This window comes from Triturus cristatus, chromosome 3_2, assembly GCF_964204655.1.
Source record: "Triturus cristatus chromosome 3_2, aTriCri1.1, whole genome shotgun sequence".
Lineage (NCBI taxonomy): Eukaryota > Metazoa > Chordata > Amphibia > Caudata > Salamandridae > Triturus > Triturus cristatus.
This window is the reverse complement of record NC_140584.1, coordinates 288,156,747-288,181,703: the sequence shown is the minus strand read 5'-3', so window position 1 is coordinate 288,181,703 and position 24,957 is coordinate 288,156,747. Positions and strand designations below refer to the sequence as shown.

General features: G+C 43.6%; 1 protein-coding gene across 1 annotated transcript in view; it reads right to left on the bottom strand.

The window, feature by feature from the left end:
• Nucleotides 1-24,696, bottom strand: part of ASAP3 (ArfGAP with SH3 domain, ankyrin repeat and PH domain 3) — a 360,613-nt gene extending 335,917 nt beyond the window's left edge. The window contains exon 1 of the mRNA XM_085647656.1: nt 23,073-24,696. Within this exon, the coding sequence (XP_085503782.1) occupies nt 23,073-23,201 (129 nt within the window). The 5' untranslated portion in view covers nt 23,202-24,696. The remainder of the gene's footprint in view (nt 1-23,072) is intronic.
• Nucleotides 24,697-24,957: the final 261 nt, after the last annotated feature.

The window sequence follows — 24,957 nt, the reverse complement described above, 5'->3', positions numbered from 1 at the left end:
ATTGGCTCTGTCAGACGATCATACCTCAAACCACTTGAATCCATGACAGACTGCACACCATGCTATACACTGAAACCACAGTGGAATGAACATAGCTCCGGCAACACCTGCTTTGCAAGAGAGACAACTTTATCCATGACTTAGACTTCCCCACAGTCACACAGACACTAGTCCTGGCCAGAATGGACCACAGAAACGCACCAGGTAAAAACTGCCCAGAGAAGCCTCAAATCCACCAGCACCTTACACTATGCGGCAGCATCCTTCATTGCATGCATGCATGGTAGATAGCGCAAGGCCCTGGCTCCTAACTGCACTTCTAACTTACGGGTCCATTACACACTCTCGTCCGTCCTTCCTGAGATGGATCTTCTAGCTTCAAGATGGTACAGCACAAATGTAGTTTGACGACCATAGTTGCACAGGTCTTCATTCGTTACCGGCTGTATGTAGTGATCGGCTCGTCATGATTTCAAATGCCATCAAAGGAGGCTTAAGGTTACCCTCCTTCCAAGAACCATAGATGGGATACTGTTAGAATGTGCAATACTATTTCCAGAGCTTAGAAAAGGCTGAAGAACTGTATGACACACTACAAAAAACAAGTTATTTTAACACAAATCATGGGTTATCTCAAGTCTGCATATGTGAACACTAGTGTGCAAGATGGCTGTTGATGCACCAGAACCTCAGCACTGTGAGTAAAGGCTGCATCAAATGCCATCATTTGTGTGTTATGTCAGCTGCTTGTTACATGCACACTGAAAAGTGAATCTTCCCTGGGCATGGCACTCAGTAGCCAAAACTGAGAACAGAGTTTAAGGATGATCGAGAAATCCAAGAGTTAGCCGAAGAAAACGGGCTTTGGCAGGAGTTAATAGGTCTGGCTTGCAGGTTGAGCCCCACCTAAAACATTTAAGAAAAGACTGCTCTGAAAAAAAAATTGCCTTCTTTATACAATGCATATATCAGATAAAAATATGAAGTATAATGATTCAGTGCGATGCAAGCACGTGGCAGGAGATGGAATGATACACCAAACAGTCAGTAGCATGAGGTGAAAGAAGCACACCCCAGGGTGTTAGCCAACTAGATGTAGATTTTAAATACTTAGGTCCAGATTTACTAACATTTTGCATCGCTGCATTACTTTTTTGGTGCAGCTATGATGCAAAATGCGGGTCGAGGTTTACAAAGCCACACAAGGGTCAATTTGCATCTCGTGGAAAATAAAAAAAATTGTGGAGCGCCTTGTGTTGTGTCACACCGTGTCAGGTAGGCATTACATGGGTGGTCACATGTGCGTTCCCTTACAAACACCCATGTATTTAGAAACAAACCCAGATTTACTTAAGGCAGTAAATATGGGTTTGCATCAAACTGAGCCTACCCAAGAGAGGAGTAACAAAGAGAAAATTCTTAATTTCTCCTCATTACTTCCTCTTTTTGCAGCACACATAAGAAAGAGGGATACGCCTCTAGATTGTTTTTGTACAAGAAGGAATGACTTCCTGCACCAAAACAATCCTACATATAATGCAGGCGAGTGTCATGATGGAAGGGCACCTGCGCTGACACTAGACAGACAAGTGCGCCAGTGCTAGGAGAGAGCTGAACTGCACCTTGGAATCGTGAGCTGATCCCACACCCGAGATCGCTCCTCAACCGATCCTGCTACTTGAGCTTTTACCCGTTCGATCCCAGTTCCCGCCGTTTCCTCGGCGGGTTTTTCCTTCTCCTCAGGCGACTTCTTACAGAGGTCATTCCGATATAACCACCTTCCGAAACAGCCCTGATGAGTCACAATAGCTACACGTTGTGACGAAACACGTGTCGGCTGATTATTTTCTTTTGTACATTGAGTTGAACATTTCATTAAAGGAATTCTTGCACGCAACACGCCTGATGTCGACCAGTGTTTATCCATAAATAGAACTTTCTTACACTTTCTGGCTCATGTTGAATACATACAGAACCCGATAATTATCCATACGTGTGCACAGGATCTCATTTTCAACTGTGACATATATTTGTAAATACGGCGCAGTTCAGCTCTCTTCCCTTCCTGCAATGGAGCACCTTGCATTGCATAAATTGTTAGAAAATCCGAGGCCAGGAAACATAGGTCAATCTGTGCTCTCAACCCAGACCTACAAAAGAGGGGGACAGCGTAAGGATAACTTATGATCTATTAGGTGACACAATAAGCTGTGATTTGCAACATTTGTAGTGAGAAAAAAAAAAAGATGGCGAGTTGTCTATAGTGCTCAACCGTAGGGTTGTGAAATATTTTCAGAGCCCAGGCAAAATTACATTTTGGAGGTGGCGTTCAGGAGCTCATAGCAACAAGACCTTTTTAAGGGAAATTTGTTGCACTACTGCGCCCTCTTGTAGCATAGTCAAAAGGCGACCACGCACAGCTGCCTCAATACTGCAACCTGGTACCCCTGGGGACCTAAGTGACTGTTCCCCTTTCATCTTTTACTTTCCCTGCCCCATCAACCCCCAGCTGTCTTCTCCCCAAGCCTTGCCTTTCTGCCACCTCCTTCTGCCACCGAGAAAGGATTTGGGAATTCCAGTTATGCTATACGAGGTCATTAGATAACCATGCAATATGTGCACATGGCTGCAACCACACAAGATCCACTTCCGGGTATGCAACAGAGGGGGATGCTTAAAAAACATGGCCGTAGTTGTTACACATATTGTATCTGCCTGTCCAATACCGTCAGAATGGTAAGTGATAATAACCTGCAATATAGTTATACCCCCCCAAACCCTTAAATAAACATATTTTTCAGAATATAATCCAGTAGAAAAATGAGCTCTCTGAAGGCTGAAACACGGAATCGTCACAGAGAGGATATGAAACTGACAAGCAAACACCAAAGAGATCTAAGCATCAATAGTTCAAGTCACCAGCAGCGTTGAGGTTACTTAAGTAAAACTATATTCCTGTCCAGTTTGCAACTCTTACTTCCTGCAGATGGTGAGTAACTTGCAACAAGTCGTCTAGGCTGCACTGCACTGTATAGCCCACACCCAGGGGAATTCTATCACGTCATCTTGGGAGGATATACTGCTTGACAAGCATAACAAGTTCATGGGCTTTAAAATAGTGATAATTATTAGTGCCTAGAAAATACTGGGTAACCCACCCAGCGCAGCGCAGCCTTATTTTATGCAAACATAATAATACAAAGTCTTACTTATTGATGTAGTTAAATTGTTACCCGAGAACGGACGAGGACTACGACGCTTCATAAGCCTATAGGGGTAAGAATTATCTCCATTACTGATAGGGAGGTAGTACTTGTCTAAGTTCAGCACCCACAGGACCTTTCAATTTCAGTCAGGCACCATATCCAACATGATCATAGGGCTAAGAAAATATGTATTCACCGCAATGTCTAACACCTTGGGACAGTTCACATAAATTGCACCACCGCCAGGCAAGTCTGTACTTGGTACCAGGCGATTTTGCACCGGGTTGAACTGACTCTTGAAGCTATAATTGCCCGGCAAATGGGTAAAACGAGTGATCCACCCCTAGTTTTTGAAATGCTAAGGTGCATAAACTATGGAAGCTTTAAATTGAAACTTGGACCGGACATTAGGATGACCCATGGGAATATTTTTATGTTGGCTGCTATGGAGTGCTATAAAACCCATGTCACTCAGTCCCATCCTATGCGCAAAAAGACCCAACAAATGTACTTATGCTCGTCGAAACTATTCCCAGGGTGGCCTGTTTACGTCAAGGCCAGTTTACAATTTACATTTTGTAAAGGCCTGCATTTTTCTTCCTTGAAATATACACTTCAAAGTGAATACAAGAAGAAAATATCACTTCCAATTTATTTTCAATTTATATAAATTAGTCGTGAGTTCAGAGGATTTTACACAGTCCTGAAGTACCATCTCTTAGCCCATCAAATGCCTTAACACGAACAAATCGCAGGCTTTTTTATTCGAGAAGGTTGCCCAGCTTGTTTCTCTAGTCTGAACTACATTAAAGCGACAGGGCACCCGAAAAGGCTAGCTCACGCTTAACAAACACACAAATAAATGTTGCTGGACAATCACCATCAAATGCGGGGCTCTCGGTGTCCGAAGAGCTCTAAGACACGGTGCCTCTGACCCCCTTTCTGTCCCTACTGCAACGCGTGAACAATCCATGCTGCACCTCAAATGTTTCCCGACGCTTCCAATTTCACTCCCCCTCGATTTGTAACGAGTCCGGCGTCTCCCGGAACACAGAAGTCAACTTTGGCGGAGTTCCCGATTTTTGCCCTTTGTGATTGCTGCCAAGTTTCAACTCTTCCCATTTACCCTTCCCCGAGCTCAAGTTTTTATTTACATATTTTCACTTTAATTAACCCAGGCAACCTGTAAAACGCATGCAGAATATGTCTGTGAAGCGTCTACCTTTTGCAAAGCTTTGCTATGCACAGTGGAAGAGCGAAGGAAAAGGACACTATTTTCTGTAAAGTATTCTTGTATTCTAATCACATTTTGTAGTTCTTTATAGTTCTAATGGGGCACTGAAGCACATTAGCAGGCATATAGCACGGTACACTGTAGGGGAGTGCTTGGTTGGAAAGAGTGTTCAATTGCAGCGTGGCCTATGTGGGAAGCGTGTCCCGTGTTGTGCGTAAACGACCAGAGTATTGCTCTTTTGTAGCTGCGGCTTGGTGTATAATGGCAGGAAAAACTAGCAACTTGCATTCGTTTCTTGTATCCAATTGAACAGATTGCTACAGAACAGGCCTGGGCCGAGTTCGCAGAGTTATGCGTAGTGACCAAAAAACTCTTCCTTGCTAAGCGGATTTCCGCAAGTGGTAGAGTGCGTTTGGGAATGCCGTTCGCGTTTATTTTTTAGCACCGGGTGTTTGTCCCGCGATGTAAAATCAGTGCGAACGGCACCATACGCAGCGCAAGAGAGAGCTGCTTCTTTTCTTGCCACTCAAGTACATTTTCTACCAGAGCGGCAGCTTTGTCAATGCAAACGGAAGGTTTCTCAACACGAGCGGTCGCGAATATCTACAACCACCTGTGTTGAGAAATCTGACCACCTGCCTTGAAAATTCTTGCAAGGAGTTGGATTTTCCTCACTTGCGCTCACCAACTTGACGTCGGCGAGCACAAGCGAGGAAAAAACTCCGGTCCGCTACACAGTGCATTGTTTTTTGGAACTCTGCATGCTCCACAGAGCGCAATACAAGGTCAATGGAATTTTGCAATTCTGTGGCCATAACATTTTCCGCTTAATTATGGTTTTACCACATTAAACCATAACCTGCGGCATAATTTGCAAATTTGACCCCCCAAAAAGTTGTTTCTAGCTCAAAAGGATCAAAAATTACTAAACACGTAGGGACAAGTGTTCCTGTGCAGCGGAAAGCCCTTCGCAAAAGTTGTCTGATCATATTTCAATTGCCTATTGCAGTATTTGAGCATCAAACGCAGCTTTCACATGTGTAAAACAAGCATTGGCAAAGCCAATAGGCCGTGCCTATGCAAAAGCTATTGGTTTTGGTGATGTGTTTTAGCCATGTTGTACACCAGCAAGATTGATGTTCAGCATGACAAAAAATTTGTGGCGTAAGGGAGAGTGGCGTGGAGTGTAATAGAGTGGAATGGTGAAGAGTGGAGTAGAGTGTCGTAGAGGGGAGTGGCATAGTGTGTCATGTATTGGACTGGCACAAAGTGGAGTAGAGTGGCATACAGTGGAATGGTGTAGAGTGGATTGGTGTAGATAGTTGCAGAGTACAGTGGCATAGAGTGCAGTGGCACAGAATACAGCTGTGTAGATTAGAGTTTCATAGTAGAGTGCAGTGCAGTGAGTGTAGTTGTGCGCAGTGGACTGGTGCAGAGTAAAGAAGAGTGGTGCAGAGTAGAGTGGCGTAAAGTACACTGGCACAGAGTGCAGTGGTATAGAGTATAGTGGCATAGAGTGCAGTATAGTAGAGTAGTCTAGTCTAGAGTATAGAGCCATAGAATGCAGTGGAATAGAGTGGAGTGTTGCAGAGGCATAGAGTGGAGTGATGCAGAGTAGAGTGGCGTAGAGTGCAGTGTTGCAGAGTGGAGTGGTGTAGAGTGCAGTGGTGTAGAGTGCAATGGTGTAGAGTAGTGTAGTGTGCATTAGCACTGAGCAGAGATGTGTTGAGTAGAGTGCAGTGGTGTTGAGTGAAGTGGTGCGAAGTACAGTGGTGCAGCGTAGAGTTCAGTAGCGCAGAGTAGAGTAAAGTGCAGTTGCGTGGAGTCGTGTGGCATTGAGTAGAGTGGGCTGATGTAGAGTGTATTGGCGTAGAGTGTTGCAAAATATAATGGCGTAGAGTGCAGTGGCACAGAATTCAGCCTCATAGAATGCAGTGATGTAAATAAGAGTGGTGCATAGTAGAATGCAGTGGCGGAGAGTGCGGTGGTATAGAGAGAGCAGTGGTACAGAGTGCAGTGGTACAGAGTGCAGTGGTACAGAGTGCAGAGAGAGTGACAGAGTGCAGTGGCGTAGAGTGGTGCAGAGTGCAGTGATGCAGAGTAGAGTGGTGTAGAGTTCAGTAGCACAGCCTGCAATATTGCAGAGTGGAGTGGCATAGAGTGCAGTGGCATAGAGTGACGTAGAACACAATGGAACAGAGTAGAGTGCAGTGGCATACGGTGCAGTTACCTAGACTGCATTTGCATAGAGTGGAGTGGAGCAACAGAGTGGAGTGGTGTAGAGTGCAGTGGCATAGAGTGCTTCTTATTCTGGATGTTTCCTTCCGCTGCTTCCACTATCTGCCTCCGCTTATTTTGTTTTTCTACTTGCAGCACATCGTAAAAGTGCGTGTGCATTTAGGTTATCTTGCTCCAGGCTTTTCTCCATACTGTTGCTTTTACTGCTCATTTCCCGTGTTTGATCCCTTTATCTTTTCATCCTCTCCCCTTCTATTTGGTACAACATAATACAACCAGCATGCCTAATGTTGTTGGTGTCACTTTTAACAATGATTTCCAAATACATATGTGGCTTTCCGCTATCGCTATTAAGTAATCACTAGTTTAGTTTGTAACCTCGTTTTTTTGTACTTGGTTTAATGAATTTTAGAATGTTTTGGGCATGATTAAAATGTTTTATGCAACAACAAAAAAGAGGATGTGTTTTAAACTGTATAATGTTTGCACAACTACAGGTTGGATAGAACATTCTAGCATGAAAAAAATATTATAAAGCGCTTTTTTGCCCGTTTGGCTGCTTCTACTGTGTTTCTTTCCATAACTTAATGTGTACATTTTATCAAAGAATATCATACCATACTATACAACAGACCACACCATACAGTGACCGCAGGGGCGTAACACAGGGCCCCGCAGCCCCCGCGATGCGGGGGGGCCCGAAGCTCCAGGGGGCCCCCTCGGCACTGTACTCAAGCCGGAGAGCTCCCGATTTAGCCCAGAGAGGGCCCCTCCACGTACCGTGCAGGGAGGCCCCCTCAATTTTCGTTACACCAGTGAGTGACCGACCATACTATAAAATGACAGGCCCTAACATAGTAGACAAGGACATACCACACCAAACCATACCATACTATACAATGACAGACCATACTATACAATAACAGGCCATGCCATAGAATAGCATCCTTTACAATGACAGGCCATGCCATACTGTACAATGACTATACAATGACAAACCATACCATATCATGCTATATAATGACAGGGCATACGATACATATACAAAGACAGGCAATACCATACCATGACAAGCCATAGCATAAAATAATATAACATGACAAACCATACCACGTCCTACAATACAATAACCGGACATAATATACTATACAATGACAGGCCATACCATGCTACACAATGACAGGCCATACATACCATACAATGACAGGTCATGCCGTACTATTCTATAGGATACCATATCAGACCAGATTATACAGTGACTGGCAATACCATAGTACACGACAGGCCATACCACGCCACACCATAACAAAGTACTATACAATGACCGTCCATACTGCAACTTACAATACTATCCAATGACAGGTGTTGGACCTGACCCTTTTTGCAGGATTATCCCAAACATGTTGCCTTCCTCCTCCTATTTTTTCTGACCTGTTTTGTTGGCTTTAGGACTCTGGACACTTTACCATTGTTGACCAGTGCTAAAGTGCATATTCTCTGTGTCTAAATTATATTAGTGATTGGTTTATCCATGATTGGCATACTTGATTCACCAGTAAGTCCCTAGTAAAGTGCACCAGATGGCCTGCAAATCAAATGCTACCAGTGGGCCTGCAGCACTGATCCACATGAGTAGCCCTACAAACAGGTCTCAGATCTGTCATTGCAGTATCTGTGAGTGCAGTTTTAAACTCCAATTTTGGCCTGGCAAGTGCATCCACTTGCCAGGCTGAAACCTTCCCTTTTACTACATGCAAGTCACCCCTAAGGTAGGCCCAAGGCAGCCCTATGGGCAGGGTGCAGTGTATTTAAAAGGTAGGGCATGTGCTGTTGTGTTTTACATGTCCTAATAGCGGAATACTGCTAATTTCGTTTTTTCACTATTGCAAGGACTATCTCTCCCATAGGGAAACATGGGGATTGCCTTGAAATGCCTTTTAAATGTAATTTCCCATTGGGAGCACATAGAGATTGAGTTTGGGGTCTCTGAACTCACAATTTAAAATTACATATTTTGGTGAAGTTGGTTTCTAAATTGCATGTTTGAAAATGGCACTTATAGAAAGTGGGAATTTTCTTGGTTAACTATTCTGTCTGTGCCTTGCCTGGCTGTAGCATCCACGTCTGGGTTAGGGTGACAGTTGGGCTCTTGTGCATTCACTCAAGACAGTCACACAAAGGGAGCGGAGGTGTGCTTCCATATCCTGATGGGCCATCACCAGGCTGATGGGCCTTCCTGAGCTAGAGTGGTGGGAGGAGTTGTCATTGCCACCTGAATAGGGCTGTGCCTGTCTTCACATAAAGAAGTCTGAAGTGTGTCTGGAGCTAGGTCAGGAAAATACAGGGTCTTGTGCACTACAAAGACTTTCCTTTGAAGTTTGCCTATTTCAAAGGCAGAAAGAGGTAGAAGTATTGAACCTCTGACACACTCAAATCAGAACACTTCTGGAGTAAAGGATATTCCGCCAGAAAGAAGAGCTGAATGCTATAGGAGGGCCTGGCACCATGCTAATGGGACAAAGTAAAAACGTTCTGAAATAAAGGAGTAACTGTCCCCGGGTTAGCTTATCTCCTACCTTGGTGATGTACAAGCTGAAAAACACAGGAAATCCCTCATACCAAGGTGGGCGACAGTTCAGAAAGGGGGTACCATGTGCTTCCAAGCAATTTATGCACAAGCATTTAAACAATGGTTGAAAGTAGTGTGGCACAATCTCCATAGTCCCCTGCAGCTATTCAAATGGGCACTGGTCGTAACAAAAGAGTCACATCCAGAAGGACCATATACTACCACGAACTGGGTAGAACTTGTATTGAGAACGAACATTACCTACAGTGCAGAATTATACAAGCTTTTTCCCTAACACCCCGATACACAAAGTGTGTTTTGGACCAGCCTCAAAATTTGCTCTGCTGGAAAGTTCCCTAGTTTGGTTGCTAGTTACTGCACAGACTAGATTGTAACATCTGTGTCTTACAAGAGTTTATCCGAGCTCCCTAACACAAATCCATCAATTATGTGATATTAAAAATCTAACGTTCAATGCAGTTAGGGTGACCACCTCACTCCAAGTCATCATAGACACTGCTGCCAGCGCTGGATTTTTTCCCTAAAAATTGTTGCAGTCAGGTGAGTTACACCGATTAGTTCAACGGACGCAAAAAAGATTGCAATGCTCAGGATGATGTAGGCTGTCACACAAAAGGCTTGGCCGGGAAGCATGTTCTCTGATAACATGGAGTCTGGTGGCAACCCTAAACCCAGTGCACTTCTATGTCCTTTCCTGCAGCTCATGATGCACTTCGTCCACTCCAGTTTGACCCCGGAAGAGCTCAGACCTCATATTTACCTCCAGCTGCATTCCGTCGAATCTCAGCCCATGCACTTCAGGCCACAGATTCGACTCCTGCACCATTGCCTCTCAGGCACTAAAAGGTCAGTCATTTAGAACAGCATTTTGCAGCTTTAGCTGCACCCGCCAACTCAACTAGCTCTACTTAGCTGCCAGGCAGTCTCACATCGTTTATGACACCTACAGTCAGCCCTAGCTTTGAGAAAACAACACTTTGGTCTCGATTATGAGTTTGGTGGCAAAAACCATAAAACTTGCATAGCTGGTAAATACTGATTCCATTGGGTTTGGGAAATAACAGATGTTATATTAGACTGAATATCAACTTTTACCGTGACCAGCAGAATTGGTATTTACCGCATGGGCTAGATACCGAAATACATGCCATTTACAATGTGTGGTAAATACCGCACCCGATAAATAAATAGCAAATTCACAAAAAATCAGGAAGTACCCATTTTCATGCTTTAGAAGTTCCTGGAGCGAGAAATGTATCCATAGAGAATAGAAACAGTCAGAGAAATACACATAACGACCTCAGGACACTCCCAACAAACACCAACAACTCCTGCCTGCATGGGTGGGAGTGTATAGGCACACATTTTGTGTGGATAAAGCACCTTGAAACAAGACAAACAAAATCCATCGTCATGATCAGCTATCACTTATTCATCACAAGCAGAAAACCTCAAAACTCTCCCATCATGGACCCCAGCAGGAGAAGGATGTACAAGTTTACGGATCCTGAACTGGAGGTTGTGGCCAAAGAGCTGGTGAAACATTAAACCTAATGCTGAAGATGCCACATAAAAACAAACAAGTCCTTGAACGGAGAGAACAGACAAAATCAATACAGTATCAACATAGCCACATGATGTTGAGAACATTAACAAGCATTTGTAATGAAATAAATCTCTAATTTGTGAGACTTTGAGGTATTGGCATTGTAAATGACAATGCATTTTATTTATGTGTTTTGAAAACCTGCAAGTGGTGTGTGTCGCTTGCAGATTTTCAAAACGAATAAATAAAAGGCATTGTTATTTATAATGCCAATACCTCAAACTCTCACAAATGCCAGACCTTTGTGGCACTCACGGTTTAGCTGTAAACATCATAGGCTAAAGGGCAGGTGCCGCGATTGCTTAAAAATTGAAAAAAATTGTTTATTTCCACATTTTTTTATTTCTTTACTTTTTAAGCAATTGCAGAACCCGCGCTTTAGCTTACAATGTTTACAGCTAAAGCCGCAAGTGCCGCAATTGTAACAAAAGTAAGAAAATAGAAAAAAGATGGCAGCCACACGTTTTTTTTCTTTCTATGTTTACTTTTGCCACAATGGCAGCACCCATGCTTAGGCTTTCAACACGTTAAGCTAAAGCGCGGGTGCAGCGATTGCTTAAAAAGAAATAGAAAAAAAATGCAATTTTTTCCTCTATTTCTGTCCTTTTGAAGTAATTGCGGCACCCACATTTTGGCTTAAGCTGTTTAAAGCTAGAGCATGGGTGATGGCAAATAAAAAAGCGGCGTCCGTTTTTAACTGAATTTATTAAAACATTGGTGGCGGCCCAGCCCTCAGACAGGCAACTGGGAGGGCCTTGTTTGAGGAGTTATAAAAAAAAACAATAATGCTCAAATGGGCACCGTGCTACAACACCATGCATGGTGCCCATGCATATTAAATTAAGCAGGCACCGTGATCAAGTGCGGCGTCCATGCATATTAAACTAAATTATTCAAGTGATCAAGTGGGCACCCTTGCAGGAAAGCACGTCATGCCTGCACTAGGGGAAAATCATTAAAGTAAAACATAAAAATAGTGCTCACTTACTGCAGATAAAACAGACCGTGTAGCACCACAAGTTAAGTCCAGTCCTCATGGGAGGTTACAAATGCAGACATGGTGGTATTAAGGAGGGACTACTAGGCCTATTCATGAATCAAAAGCAACCATTAAGAAAGGACTGTAATAGGGGCCAGTTGAAAAGATGGGTGGAAAACTGGCAGAGCTTCAAGTCCATACCTGAATACAGCATGCCTCGCAGAGCAGCGCATGCGCTACCCCGGCTCAACCTAAAAACAGGGTCCAAACCTTGAAAGGCAAGGTTCTCAAGTGACTTGTGAAGCACAAGCTCTAAATCATGGCAACTGGTGGTAATTCTCCACCTTGGCTCTACTTGAAGCAGTAGGATGACAAAATCTTGACCATCCTCAACATGTCTGGAGTGGAAGACATGACAGAAGGGCTCAAGGTCATTGGAATCCAAGGTAAAAGACATGAAAGCGGTAATGGAATGGAATGGTACATGTGCTTGTTACAAAGATGACTTGGCTGAGAATCATCATCACTGTGAAGAGTGACTGATAAAATGTGTTACACGTATTCACCATTATCCATATAGGTGCTGCCATAGATCCTAACAACGCTCTAATGGTATTGCTAGTATGTATTGAGACTGAGCTACAAAAATTATAATATATTATAATCTTGAGGATGAAAGGTTGATTTCACTGCCCAGTATGATGCACGCGATCTGTCACCACAGTATGACTAATGTCACTTCTCTGCAGGATTATGATATTGTGGTTTGATCCAGGGAACTAAACAGCAGTTCAGTACACACAGGTCTACATCACACAGCATCTGCACATTAATAGAATGCTCAATTTTACGGTTGCAGTAGTAAAACAAGTGGTCCGTGACTGCTTTAGAGAAGAATAAATCATAATTTATCATGTGTGTGTAGCTTAAATAATTCAAACACTGGTAAAAAAATACCAAAAATAAATGCAACAACATACCCTGCTATCTAAGATAGCATTGTTCCAAACGTACAGTCAATGTAAAACACAAAAGCGCCAAAGAATTGTTTAAGTTCAGTATATTTAATTTCATATACTTGAAACAGATCAAAATTAATTTGACAAAAGGAAGGTACACTTGAACTTGGCAGAAGGGATTCTACGAGGCGTGCGACGCCCGGTTTTTCTTTCAAGGTCTTGACAGATTAATTCAGTTGTCGGAGGACCATGTCAAACTAATTTACGGTTTTAAATACCGGTGAGGACTTCACAAGGTGGGCCCTCACGAGTAGATTTCAGCTCAATACTATTGGAAAACCCTGACAGAGCCATTAATTACTCAACCTCCAGTATTGCACCTGAGATGCCTGTGTGGCACCAGGATTAGGTTGCCCCCCGCCCTCCTTCATCCTGAAGAAGACTCGCAGCGGAGGTTTAAGTCACCCTCTATGCACATGCCGATTTGAAACGTCGACACACCCCACCCACTAACAGCCTGTATCACATCCCATCCCCTTCGTTTGATGTTCGATTTATGCATTTACAAAAAGTATATAAAAAATGTTACAAATGATTTGTTTGGGACAGGCCTTTCTGTACTGGTCTCTTTACCAGTCCATTGCTAAAGCAGTAAAAATGTATAAACTCTGAATATTTGTGACTATTCACTTTTCCCTACCCATCACGAGCACACCCATTCTTCTCACTTCCTTTGAGCAGCCTTTGTACCTTCCTTTTGTCAAATTAATTTTGATCTGTTTCAAGTATATGAAATTAAATATACTGAACTTAAACAATTATTTGGCGCTTTTGTGTTTTACATTGACTGTACGTTTGGAACAATGCTATCTTAGACAGCAGAGTATGTTGTTGCATTTATTTTTGGTATTTTTTACCAGTGTTTGACTTATTTAAGCTACACACACACATGATAAATTATAAGTTATTCTTCTCTAAAGCAATCACGGACCACTGTTTTCATTACTGCATTGTAACCAGGTCTTGTGACGTTTATTAGGTTACCCCATTAATTTGTAATGGCAATTTTACGGTTGCAGCACACGTGTTTCTCTCTATGTGAGGTGACCAGGTGTACATCAGTGCACTCAACTGCCCCTAATATATCAGGAAATCCTACTGTAGCACAGATGTGTTTTTTTATGGCATCAGCACTGTGGGTATTCAAGGGGAACTCTATATACTGCACACTGAAGGTTGACTGAGGAATGCCACACATCAACCCTACTGTCCACTGTGCGGTGCCAGTTGCAAAACTTTCAAGGACTGCTAGCATTTTCAGCAAGTGGGGATAGCAGTAGATTCCTATGTTGGGATCCAGGGTATCCGTAATGATGAAAATGTGTTTTGGATGGTGCCCATATTGAGCCCGTGTATCCTCTGGATCTCAGCCTGACTCATGTTTATGGGTTCTAGCCTTGCTCTGTCAATACTGGCTCTCACCCTGCAATGCTGAACCATCTGAGGTCATTGACTGGTGGCCTGGTTTCCATCATCATGCTGCCCAGTTTACTGTAGTAGAACATGGGTCTGGCATAGCATGATATAGTGCCCTAATCACTGCATCCACTGTGGTGTACTACTAATGAAAGTGTGTGAGCTGCTGCAATCTACCAGTGAGGGCTTCAACTGTTTATGGTTGTTGATTGTAATTGTAATTATATAGCACTTACAATCCCATACGAGGCGTCAAATCGAGTTTTGCCGAGTAGCATGCTACTCCGGAACCCAAAAAGAATTAGTGGTGTATTAGTATAGGGAGATATGGAATTAATTTGAGCAGTGGACATGTGAGTTTGGTATGTGGATTGAAATAGGATAGTGGAGGGACAGAAGAGGGATGGGTTTTTATTTATATAGCGCGTGCTACCCCTGATGAGGTGTTGAATCGCTTTTCGACAGGTAGTATGCTACTTTGGAACCTAAAAATTAATTGGGAATTATTAAATTAGTTTGAGCGGTGGACATGTGAGTCTGTTAGTTGGATTGAAAAAGATAGGGGAGGGATAGAAGAGGGAAGAGTCTACAAAGGGTTATTTTGGGGGTCAAACTAGTAGAGTGGGGTTTGCGATGAGTTAGACAGTAGATGTAGAGGATATACTGAGAGAGGTATATGGTGATAAATAGGGTAGTGCATTGGAGAGAGTAGGAAAATGAGGTTTGGGATGAGTCAGAAAGTTGAGGTAAAGGATACATTGAAAGCGGTATAGGCAGGGTAGTGCATTGGAGATGCTGAATAAGAAGTAAAGTAATAAATATGAAGATACATAAGTACATGGAAGGTATACATGTATAAGGGAGGTAATATATGTAGATTTAAGTTGTATTTAATAAACTCAGAATTTTAAGTGTAGCTGGAATTTAAGCCAATTTATATGTTTTTATAATTAATTTTTGTTGGGAGGGTTGTAATTTGATAGTGAAGCAATGTAGATAAATAGTTATGATAAAAATGTACTTATTTATGCCTTAACCTATATACATGTTAAAAATAAAAGAATATAACCATAAGTAATATGTACATGCATTCAGTTGTGAGTCAATTCACTCCTTCTCAATTAAGTTTAAAAGTGAAGAAAATCAATATAGATTGATTGAACAAATAAAATAATAATTTTGACCTATCAATCTATATTGATTTTCTTCACTTTTAAACTTAATTGAGAAGGAGTGAATTGACTCACAACTGAATGCATGTACTTTTTTGAGACCATAGAGGTCCAGTGTCTTGAGTCATCCTCCACAGGGAATAAGTCACATATAAATTGGGCAATCCCCTCCAGAATTGGGATCCCTGGACCTTGGTATTTCTGCATAAGTAATATGTACATTTGTTAAGCAGAGCATATGAATATCTATATATTTATAAACATAATTATTATACAAGTTTATACAAAGGAATACACATATCTAGGTACACATATATAGTTCAAACTAATTATTATATACACAGGGATATGCTGTATATGTATGTTTAATTATAGTTGTTATGAGGGAAATATGCTGTATATGTATGTTTAATTATAGTTGTTATGAGGGAAAGAGACAACTCTTGAATAGTCTTCTGAAGATAAGGTAGCTATCCGTGGATCTTATGTTTGAGGGTAAAAAGTTCCATAGTTTGACTGCTTGAACAGAGAAGGATGTGCCATCTATGGGTTTTTTCTTCTATGGTGGGATTTTGAGGTGAGGTGACAATCTAGAGCATAGGTCACTTTGTTGAATGCATTTGTTGATTTTATTCCTGATGAAGAGTGGTCCTGTTCATTTATCGCTTTGTGGGTGATACAAAGCAGTTTGAATGTTGATCTTCTGGCAAGGGGTAACCAATGTAGGGCCTTCAAGGCAGGGGACATATGTTCTTCTGGCTTTACACATAGGAGTAGTCTGGCAGCAGAGTTCTGAATCCGTCTTTTCATAGTTGTTAAAGATAATCCGTGGTAAAAGCTATTGGCGTAATCGATTTTAGACAGAACAAGAGAGATAGTAGCCTGGACCTTGTGTGGAAATCCCAGGTGGGGGAAGATGCATTGCAGAGTTTTTATAGGAATGACGCTTGATCTTACTAATTTGTCCACTTGGGAATTCATTGCAAGCTTGGCGTCATGGTAATTCTGAGGTTTCTTACTTCCTTAGATACATTAGGGTGGTGTTCCCAGATTGTCAGGCCAGGCGGCGAGTGGGTCATAATTTTTCTAATCGCCACACAAGAGTATTTCCGTTGTGGAAGCATTCAGTTTGAGATGGCTCCATGTCATCCACTGATAAATGGCTCTAAGGCAACTGAAAATTTGTGAGTTTCCAATGTCCTTGGGGCTTTCCAGTTTAAGAAGTATTTGTGTGTCAGCTGCATAGTTAGAGCATATGAGGTGAAATTCATTGATCAGTGCCAGTAATGAAAAGCAAGCATGGGTGTGATGATGGAGCCCTTAGTGACCCCTGCTTTTGTGAAGTACAGTTTGGATGAGAAAGAGAGAGTATGGATTTTTTTTTGTTTGAATTTTTTTATTAGGGTTTTGCATACAACATTCCATAATGTACATCAAATATATCATCGATGAATGACTTTTTACATCATTGTAAAGTATCATTACTGTTTACAAAGGGTGATTGCATTGGTTGCCTAGTCCCTGGAACCCCTTGACCTTGCTAAGATCGTAAATCTACTACTGGTTTGTTCCAATGGGCTGTATTGTGCACCATTGCGACTGTACCGGTGTGTCACGTGATAGCTAGGGTTAGCTCGTTCTCCCCGTTTCTGTCTGTGTAGCTCTTCCCTTATGACGTATGTGAAAGGGAGAGTATGGATGACATTAGTTCTGTTTTGAAGGTAGGATGTGATCTAGTTGAGAGCAGTCCCTTCAATGCCAGCTTCGTAGAGTCTTTGTGTTAGAGTGTCATGGTCAACCATGTCAAAGGCAGCTGAGAGTTCAAAGAGAAGTAGTGCAGTAAACTCCTCTGGTCAACTGTGTTCTTAAGGTCATCCCAGATGGCAATGAAGGCAGATTATGTGCCTCTTACTGGAGCCAATCCTGTTTGGAAGTCTAAAAGTATGGAAAAGTCTTCAATGAATTATGACATCTGGCCGAATAAAGCTCTATCAGTTTGCCCAGGAAAGGTCCGTTTGTAATCAGTCTGTAGTAAGTGGGTCCAGGTTTGTTTTCTTTGGTAATGGGCACAAGTATAACTTTTTTAGATCTTCTGGAAATATTCCCGTAGTTAAAGAACTGTTGATTCTTCTTACAGGTGTGGCAGCAGAGGTAGTTAGAAGAATGTTCTTGAAGGTTTGTGGTGGACATGGGTCAGAAAGGCTGCCGGCGGGCCTGCTAGCTTTGACCAAGTCTATAAATTAATTGTGGGATATTTGTTGGAAGGAATGCAGAGGCTGGGTTAGCGTACTCTTGGTGGGTGTTTTTTGGAAAAGCATTGGTGCTGGTGGTTTTTCTTTCTTTCAAATAGGAGTCTAACATGTCTGCTTTGGTCATGTAATGATTTGCCAGTTTGTCTGAGAAATCTTGAGTAATGGGTTGAGCTCCTTCAAGGCAATTTGGTTTACGAAACTCATTGAGAATTTAAAAGAATTCTTTATTTGCACATTTAGCATTTTGAATTGTCTGAATAGTATTTTTCTTAGCTTTTTTGATTGATGACTTGCATAATCTGTTACATTACTGTAGGTGAAGTTTGTCTTGATTGGTTGTGATTGTTTTGAACCAGGTGCAATGCAGCTTTCTAATTTGCTGTTTCTCTCTTTTAGCTCTGTATTTCTTCAAGGTGCCAGTTTTCTTTTGTTCTGTTGTGTTGTTCTTAGTGGTATAAGGCTATCAAAAGCTTCCTATAGCCACTCATATCATTTTTTAACTGAATTTATTGTGCCTAGATCTGTACTGGAGATTAGTTGTGTTTCTAAATGTTCAAATTGAGTTTTTTCCACAGTCTATATGTGGATGCATGTAAGGTGGTTTTAGGTGTGTTGTTTTATGTTGAAAACCAAGCAAATGGTGGTCTGGCCATGTGACTGGAGTAATTGTTTGAAGGGTAATTAGTGCTGAATTTGCAAAAATGACATCTAGGATGTGTCCAGTAATGTGAGTAAGGTTTGTTAACGGTCTGATGTATGTTCAGTGTGTCTAGCCCAGTGATGATTATTTTTGGATGGGGAATATTGGGTTTTTCAAACCAAATGTTTAGGTCATCAAGAATGCATAGGTTGGAGTGTAGCATTATAAGGATTGAAACTGTGTCTAGAGGTGTGTCTGGGAATGTTGCATTGGTAGGTGGAGGTCTGTAAAGGAGTAGGAGGTTACAGGAGGAAGATGATGTAGGTTTGCATCTGGTGAAGAGGGTTTCACAACCCTGTATGGAGATGTCATCAGCTGTAGTGATATTTAAGTTTGCTTGAATACAACAGCTAGGCCACCTCCTCTTTTGCCTATACGATTTTGTGTGATAGTGTGATAGCCTAGAGGAATGGCTTCACGCAACACTGGAGCCATGTCATCTACCAATCACGATTCATTTATGAAGAGTAAGTCAGGTTGTGTGTCAGTGAGAAGGTCGTAGATGCAATGCTTGTTTTGTAGGTCCCGCCTGAGCCAGTGCATGTGCTGCTCTGGCAAGACTTTTAGCAAGGGGGCTTCAAAAAACTGACCACACACTTTTGCATGTGGCCTAAAGCTTGCGGTTACGGGCACAGTTACGCGCACAGGTGCCATCTGGCTTTCCTCTCTTGTCATGGCTCATTAAGCGCATCGCTCGCGGGCACCCTTACAGCGCGCGCACATCGCACACCACTCGCCAGACGTGCCTCCTTGTTTCGTGATTTATACACTTTTTCATTATTAAACACACACCTCCGTCGTGTTATTATTAGCGTCCCTCTAGCATTTTGAGCTCTCTCAGAACCAGCGTCGTCCACAATTGATACACTTTTTAGTTATTAAACAAACATCTACTGCGCATAATTGTTAAATAAATGAGTGCGGCCCCAGCAAACACATCATTGCAGTGCCAGCAGTGTGATTTGGTTTTACTTTTACAAGCATGCGTGTGGCATGTGAGCGCGGCCCTTTGGCATTTTCAACTGATGTGCTCTCTCACCAAAGCCAGCCTCATACACAATTTGTACACTTTTGCGTTATTAAACAAACATTCCGGGCCCGTTGTTATTAAATAAAGAGAGCACGTCCCTTTAGCATTTTGAACTCACATGCTCTCTCTCTCAAAGCCAGCCTTGTCCACAATTGATACACTTTTTAGGCATTAAACAAACATCTCCGGCGCATAATTGTATTTTCAACTTACGTGCTCTCTCACCAAAGCCAGCCTCGTACACGATTTAGAAACTTTTTTGTTCTTAAACAAACATTTCCGGCTTGTTATTAAAAAATAAATATAGCGCGGGCCTTTTGCATTTTGAACTCGCGTGCTATTTCCCCAAAGCCAGCCTCGTCCACAAGTAATATACTTTTATCTAATTGAAGCTCATTTTCGCATTTCCCTCTGTCCCGGTTATTATTAGATTAAGCATTTACTAAACGCCAGACAACCCTGCTTCTCTTTTTGTTGTACAAATAACTGTTTTTTTTGTTTTGACTTCATTATTGAACATCTCCGTTTCGGTCTCTGCTTTTGACTGCTACAAACATCCTATATTGCTTTTAAAACTTCACCCATATGTGCAACTGCAGTGACACCACATTTGCCTCTCCTAACGCTGATACTGATCTTTACGAGGAGGAAATCATTGTCTTTATTCAGCTTCGGCAGACTCCCATTTAACCACAGGTAGTAACTGTTCGGACGTTTCACACCAGTCCAGACTGGATGGCGGCTACACTTGGGAGTCTTTTTCAAACAAGGTGTTGATGCATTGCTAAAGGATTCCAGTTCACAGCTTGACAAAATGCTACATTCTCCTTAACTTCTCTGCTTGTCATTTTTTTAACATTCTTTACATTAAGTTTTAGTTCAGCTTGAGATATAGTATGTAGTTAAAGGAGAGTATGGTGTTGCTATGTACGTATTGCGCAAACACATTACACATTAACTCAGGGATAAGCCAAACTGCTAGATAACTTATTTCCATATACAATAAAAGCAAAAAAAATTGTAATTATCCAAAACAAAATCCTTAGCGCAAAAACAACAACTATTACATTGCTAAAAAATTATAAGATCCCAAAGGCGAGACGTATTGGCTTTGCCAATGCTTGTTTTTAGAGGCAGTTTACAGAATGGGTTTTGGTGATGGTGTGACTTTGTTTTGTAGAAGAGTGAGTAGTGTTATGTGGACTTGCTGCAGGTGTGTCCTTAGTGCCGTTATTAGCTGTAAGAGGATAACAATAGTGTAGCTGTTCCGTTTCGTATTCCTCATCTAACAGGCTAAGAAGGCATTTTGATGCATCTTCACGGGTAGGTGGTGGGGATGGTGGTTGAGAGTGAGTGGTGAGCTGTGGTTTTGTAGAGTAGCCTTGTTGTGCAGTAGACATGGAGAAGCAAAGTTGTGAACAATGGCATGTTGCTTATTTTGTCTGCGTCTGTTTAGGGTGGAAGGTTTATGAGTTAGGGGAGGTGGAGCAGCATGTGGTTCATGTTGTAAGGTTCTAAATTGTCCAATTGATGAGAGGTGGTTAAAAGAGAGTTGATGTGTTGCTGTATATGTGTTTGGTGTCGGGGAAGAGAGAAAGCTTGGCAGTGTAGCTGATTTAGGGTGTGTATTAATTGTGTAGTAAGGAGGCTGGGAGTGAGTGTGTGTTTCTAGTTTGTGTCGGAAAGCATTATGAGGTACTGTGTATGAGAGAGTTTGTTGTGCTTGTGTGTGTGTTGTGTTTTGGTTTTGAGGAGTAGTGAGAGGAGGTGATGATGTATTTGTCTTCTGAGAAGTATTTGTATGTAAAGTATTGTTGGGGAGTGGATGCTGCAAATTAAAGGGGGTGGTAATGTGTTTTGGGGAAGAGTGCATGTGGTGCATGAGAGGGAATGAACAAGAGTTAAGAGTGTCTGTGTTAGATTTGATTGCTAAAAGAGGCAATATGTGTGGGAAGAAGAGGAGGGTGTTGGTGGATAAAAAGATGGAAGGGCTCTGTTAGGAGTAAGTAGAGTAGGGAGTGTGTGTCTGGATGGGATATAGTTACGTATTGTGTTGTGTTGTGTTGGCGAATAGTGGATTGGTTAGTGGTATGGGATAGGGTTGTATTTTGTGTGTGAGTGAATTTGCCATTGTGTAGTAGTTGGGGTAGAAGAGTGTATAGGTGTGGTTTGTGGAGTTTTGTAGTGGGTGTTGAGACATTGAAATGTGTGTAGGGGGTTTGTTTGTAGTGAATGAGTAGAGTACATTTGCTGTGTGTGTGTTAATACGTATGTGGCTAGATTAACTTGGGAGCTGGTGAATGGAAAATGCCTGTCGCCATGCACCGCCGTGTAGGCAATTTTATTTTCTCACCTAAAACGATGCATGTACTGTGTTTTTTTATGTATTGGTCTTCGTTACTTTGTATTGTTTTACAACTTTTCTTTAATTCCTTACACTTCAATGACTTTTTTTCCACCTGCTTTTGACTCTAGGTATTTTAAGTTGGTTTAAGCCACTGGCTTTCAATGACCTCTCATTCTTGTAACTGGGTGTTAATTAACACGTTATTTTTAGCACATGCAATAAATAGTGCAAGTAGACCACAGACATGCAGTATATAGCATGTGATGAACAACTTATCACCCCCTGCGGCTCAGCTCTCTACAGTCTGGCGCCCTTCAGCTTGGAATCCCTCCCCAGCACTTACTGCTGCCCTTAAACTCATGACTTGCGTCTCTCTCACCTACATTCACCTGCTGCAGCTCTGCTTCTCCCCAAAATTCACTCCCTGCATCTTTACCCCACTCACCTCTTGTAGAGCCTTTAGCACTGTGCCCACCAAACACGCACACGGTGAACAAACATCTTGCAGTAACTTCCCAAAACATTCTCCAGATCTCCCCAAACTCACTATTTGCAAGAGAACGTCCCTCAAGCTCACCTCTTGGGATAGCGCAGGCCCCTGCAATCACCCTGCCCTCCACAATTCAGCTCAGTCGTGTAACACAGGCCCCTGTAGTGCAGGGGGACCCAATTCAGCCCAAGACCAATGAATATCTGTGAGATATGGGAGGCTAAGGGGCCACTCCACATTCTGAAGCACTATCATTTTGTGTTATGCCACTGTTTCAGCCTATGGCCTATGACTATCTGCTAGATGAGGGAATCGCAGAGGTCCCTCACCACATTGTACAAGGGGGGGGGGGTATTATTTTTGCAACATGTGCCCTGCACAAACCTGCAACCCCCAGCCCCCCCCCCACCCCCACCCCGAGTTCTGCCCAAGACCCCACGAGCAATGCAACTTGCTCCAGAAGCCACATTTGCTAACCTTGGACTTTCCTCTTATAATCAGGGCTTGCGATTGTGTTGACCCTAGTGATTAAATGAGGCGGACCAAGATGTCAAGTCTCAAATTCCATAGGGTTTTTAGGTTAGAATCCATAACTGGTATATGTGGTCCATGATCTCAAGGGGCAAACGTTAGCACCACCCCACCTGTTCCCAGTCACATCCCCTTAACTTACTTTCATCTCTGCCCCAATGTCCCTCTCCCTCCATCACTTGCCCTAGAAGACACACACCCCTCGCTGCCACGCTGCCCTCCACACCCCACCCTGTCCCCTCACACCTGACCCCAGACTCACCTCCTCCAGGTCCGCCACAGCCCCCCGGCACTTGTGCATGCTGGAGGCGAAGGTGGCGGTGGGGGCTGGGCTCTGGATGTCCTCATACGTCACTGCCAGGAACTCGGAGACACTGATCTGCTCGGGCATGGTGCCTGGTGGAGGGTTCGGACCTCAGACCTGAGCGGGGGCGGTGCAAACCCACACACCTGAGACTTGTGCCATAGGGTTTGGAGTCACGTGCCTGTCATCCCCGAGGCGCGGCACGTGTGATGTTCTGATCAATGGGCAGGCCTGGGAGAGCAATATACCCTTGCTCGGATGTTTATTGAAGTCTCCGGCTGCTGGAGTAACGCACAGTCAAGGGAGTGTTTGCACCACAGCCCCTCCCTGTGGCTTTGCCAGTCGTTGGCCCTGGCGCCGGTCTCCGTTTAGCTGTTTACATGCTCAGGTGACAGACTTCCACAGACCGCCTGCTATCGCACTGATCTCCCCGCATTCCCGGAGTGCAGGTCAGCCCCGGCTCGGGTTCCCAGCAGCTGTTTAAAGATCTTGGCGCCGCTCTCCCGTGCACACCTCTTTTCCTGTACTCCAGCCTTTCTCATTCCAAAACCCTGTTTAAATTTCCCAAGTTACTTTGTAACAATTAAATATTCCAGCTTCCTCGTCCTGGTGGGCTGTCCTTTACGATTTCCAGTAAACGAAACACTTGAGTGAGTGTTGTGGGTTTATCAGTTCCGGGAAATTTCCAACTTGACGAACGTTTTCAGATTCCAGTCAGCCTTGCAGCTTTCGAAGCTTTCCAAGTTTCTGAAGTGTCGGACACTCGCGGAGACAAAGAAGGCGTTTCTATCCGCAGCGAAAAGTTCCAAACTTCCTCGTACACAGCATCCCCCAGCTACAGGTTGCAGCCTCCTTTGTGCTCTCCCGGTGCAGGTTCAAGACTGCAGTCCCTTGGGGTCTCCCGGCTGCATACACCAAGCTCCTTTGCAGTATAGCAGATGCACGGAGCCTTCTTTGTACTCTCCAAGTTGCAGGATCTTAAGTTGTGTGTTCACTGCCCGCGGCTGGCTCTAGACTCATTTGAACTCACACCTTTGCAGGGTCCAATTTCTAAGTTTCCTTGCACACTCCTAAGGTTCCAGACAGGTTTGGGCTCACCGACATAAGTCTCTGTACTCTCAGGCTGCAGGTTCACAACTCTTCTGCACAGTGCGTTGGGGTCCCAGAAGCCCTTGTGCATTCCTGCTGCCTCATCTGTCCTTTTCCCAGAGACAGGTTCCAGGCTCCGCCGTGCTCTCCGAGCTGCAGTAGCAGGTCCCAGCCTATCTGCACCCTCCCCCGTTGGCGTCACGGCCTCGTTTCTACTCTCCTCCGGTGCAAGTCTCGCACTCCCCTGCGCGTCCCCGGTGCGGTTTTCCAGGCTATTGTTTCCCGGGTCCGAGCCTCTCAGCCTCCAGGAGGTGTTCTCTGTTGTCACCGACGAGCCTCCCCGGTCCTGTCTGCGTCACGTGGCTAAAGGGGCGGGCGCAACCAAGTACTCTGTCCCCACGTCTGGCCCACCCCTTCTCTGCCCGCTGCAGTCCTGGCTCGTGCCTGCTCCGCCACTTGCCTGCACAGTCTCCTCGCATGCCTGCTACTCCTCGTCTCCACAGCCTCCCCACCCACACCCCCTCCCCTCGCGCCCACTCCACTCGCTCACTCCCCAGCCTCGGGGTCTGCGCTCTTCGTTTGTAGTTAAATACGCTGCACTAAGCAAGGTTGTGCTTGTTTTCACAAGTGCATGGTGCCCCCCCCTCCTCCGGTGGAGGTTGGGGGAAGGCTGCCCACTGTCGGGCGATGGACCCAACCAAACATACACTAGTACTGGGGCCCTCTGTTCATCCACGTACCCCTCCGCAACATA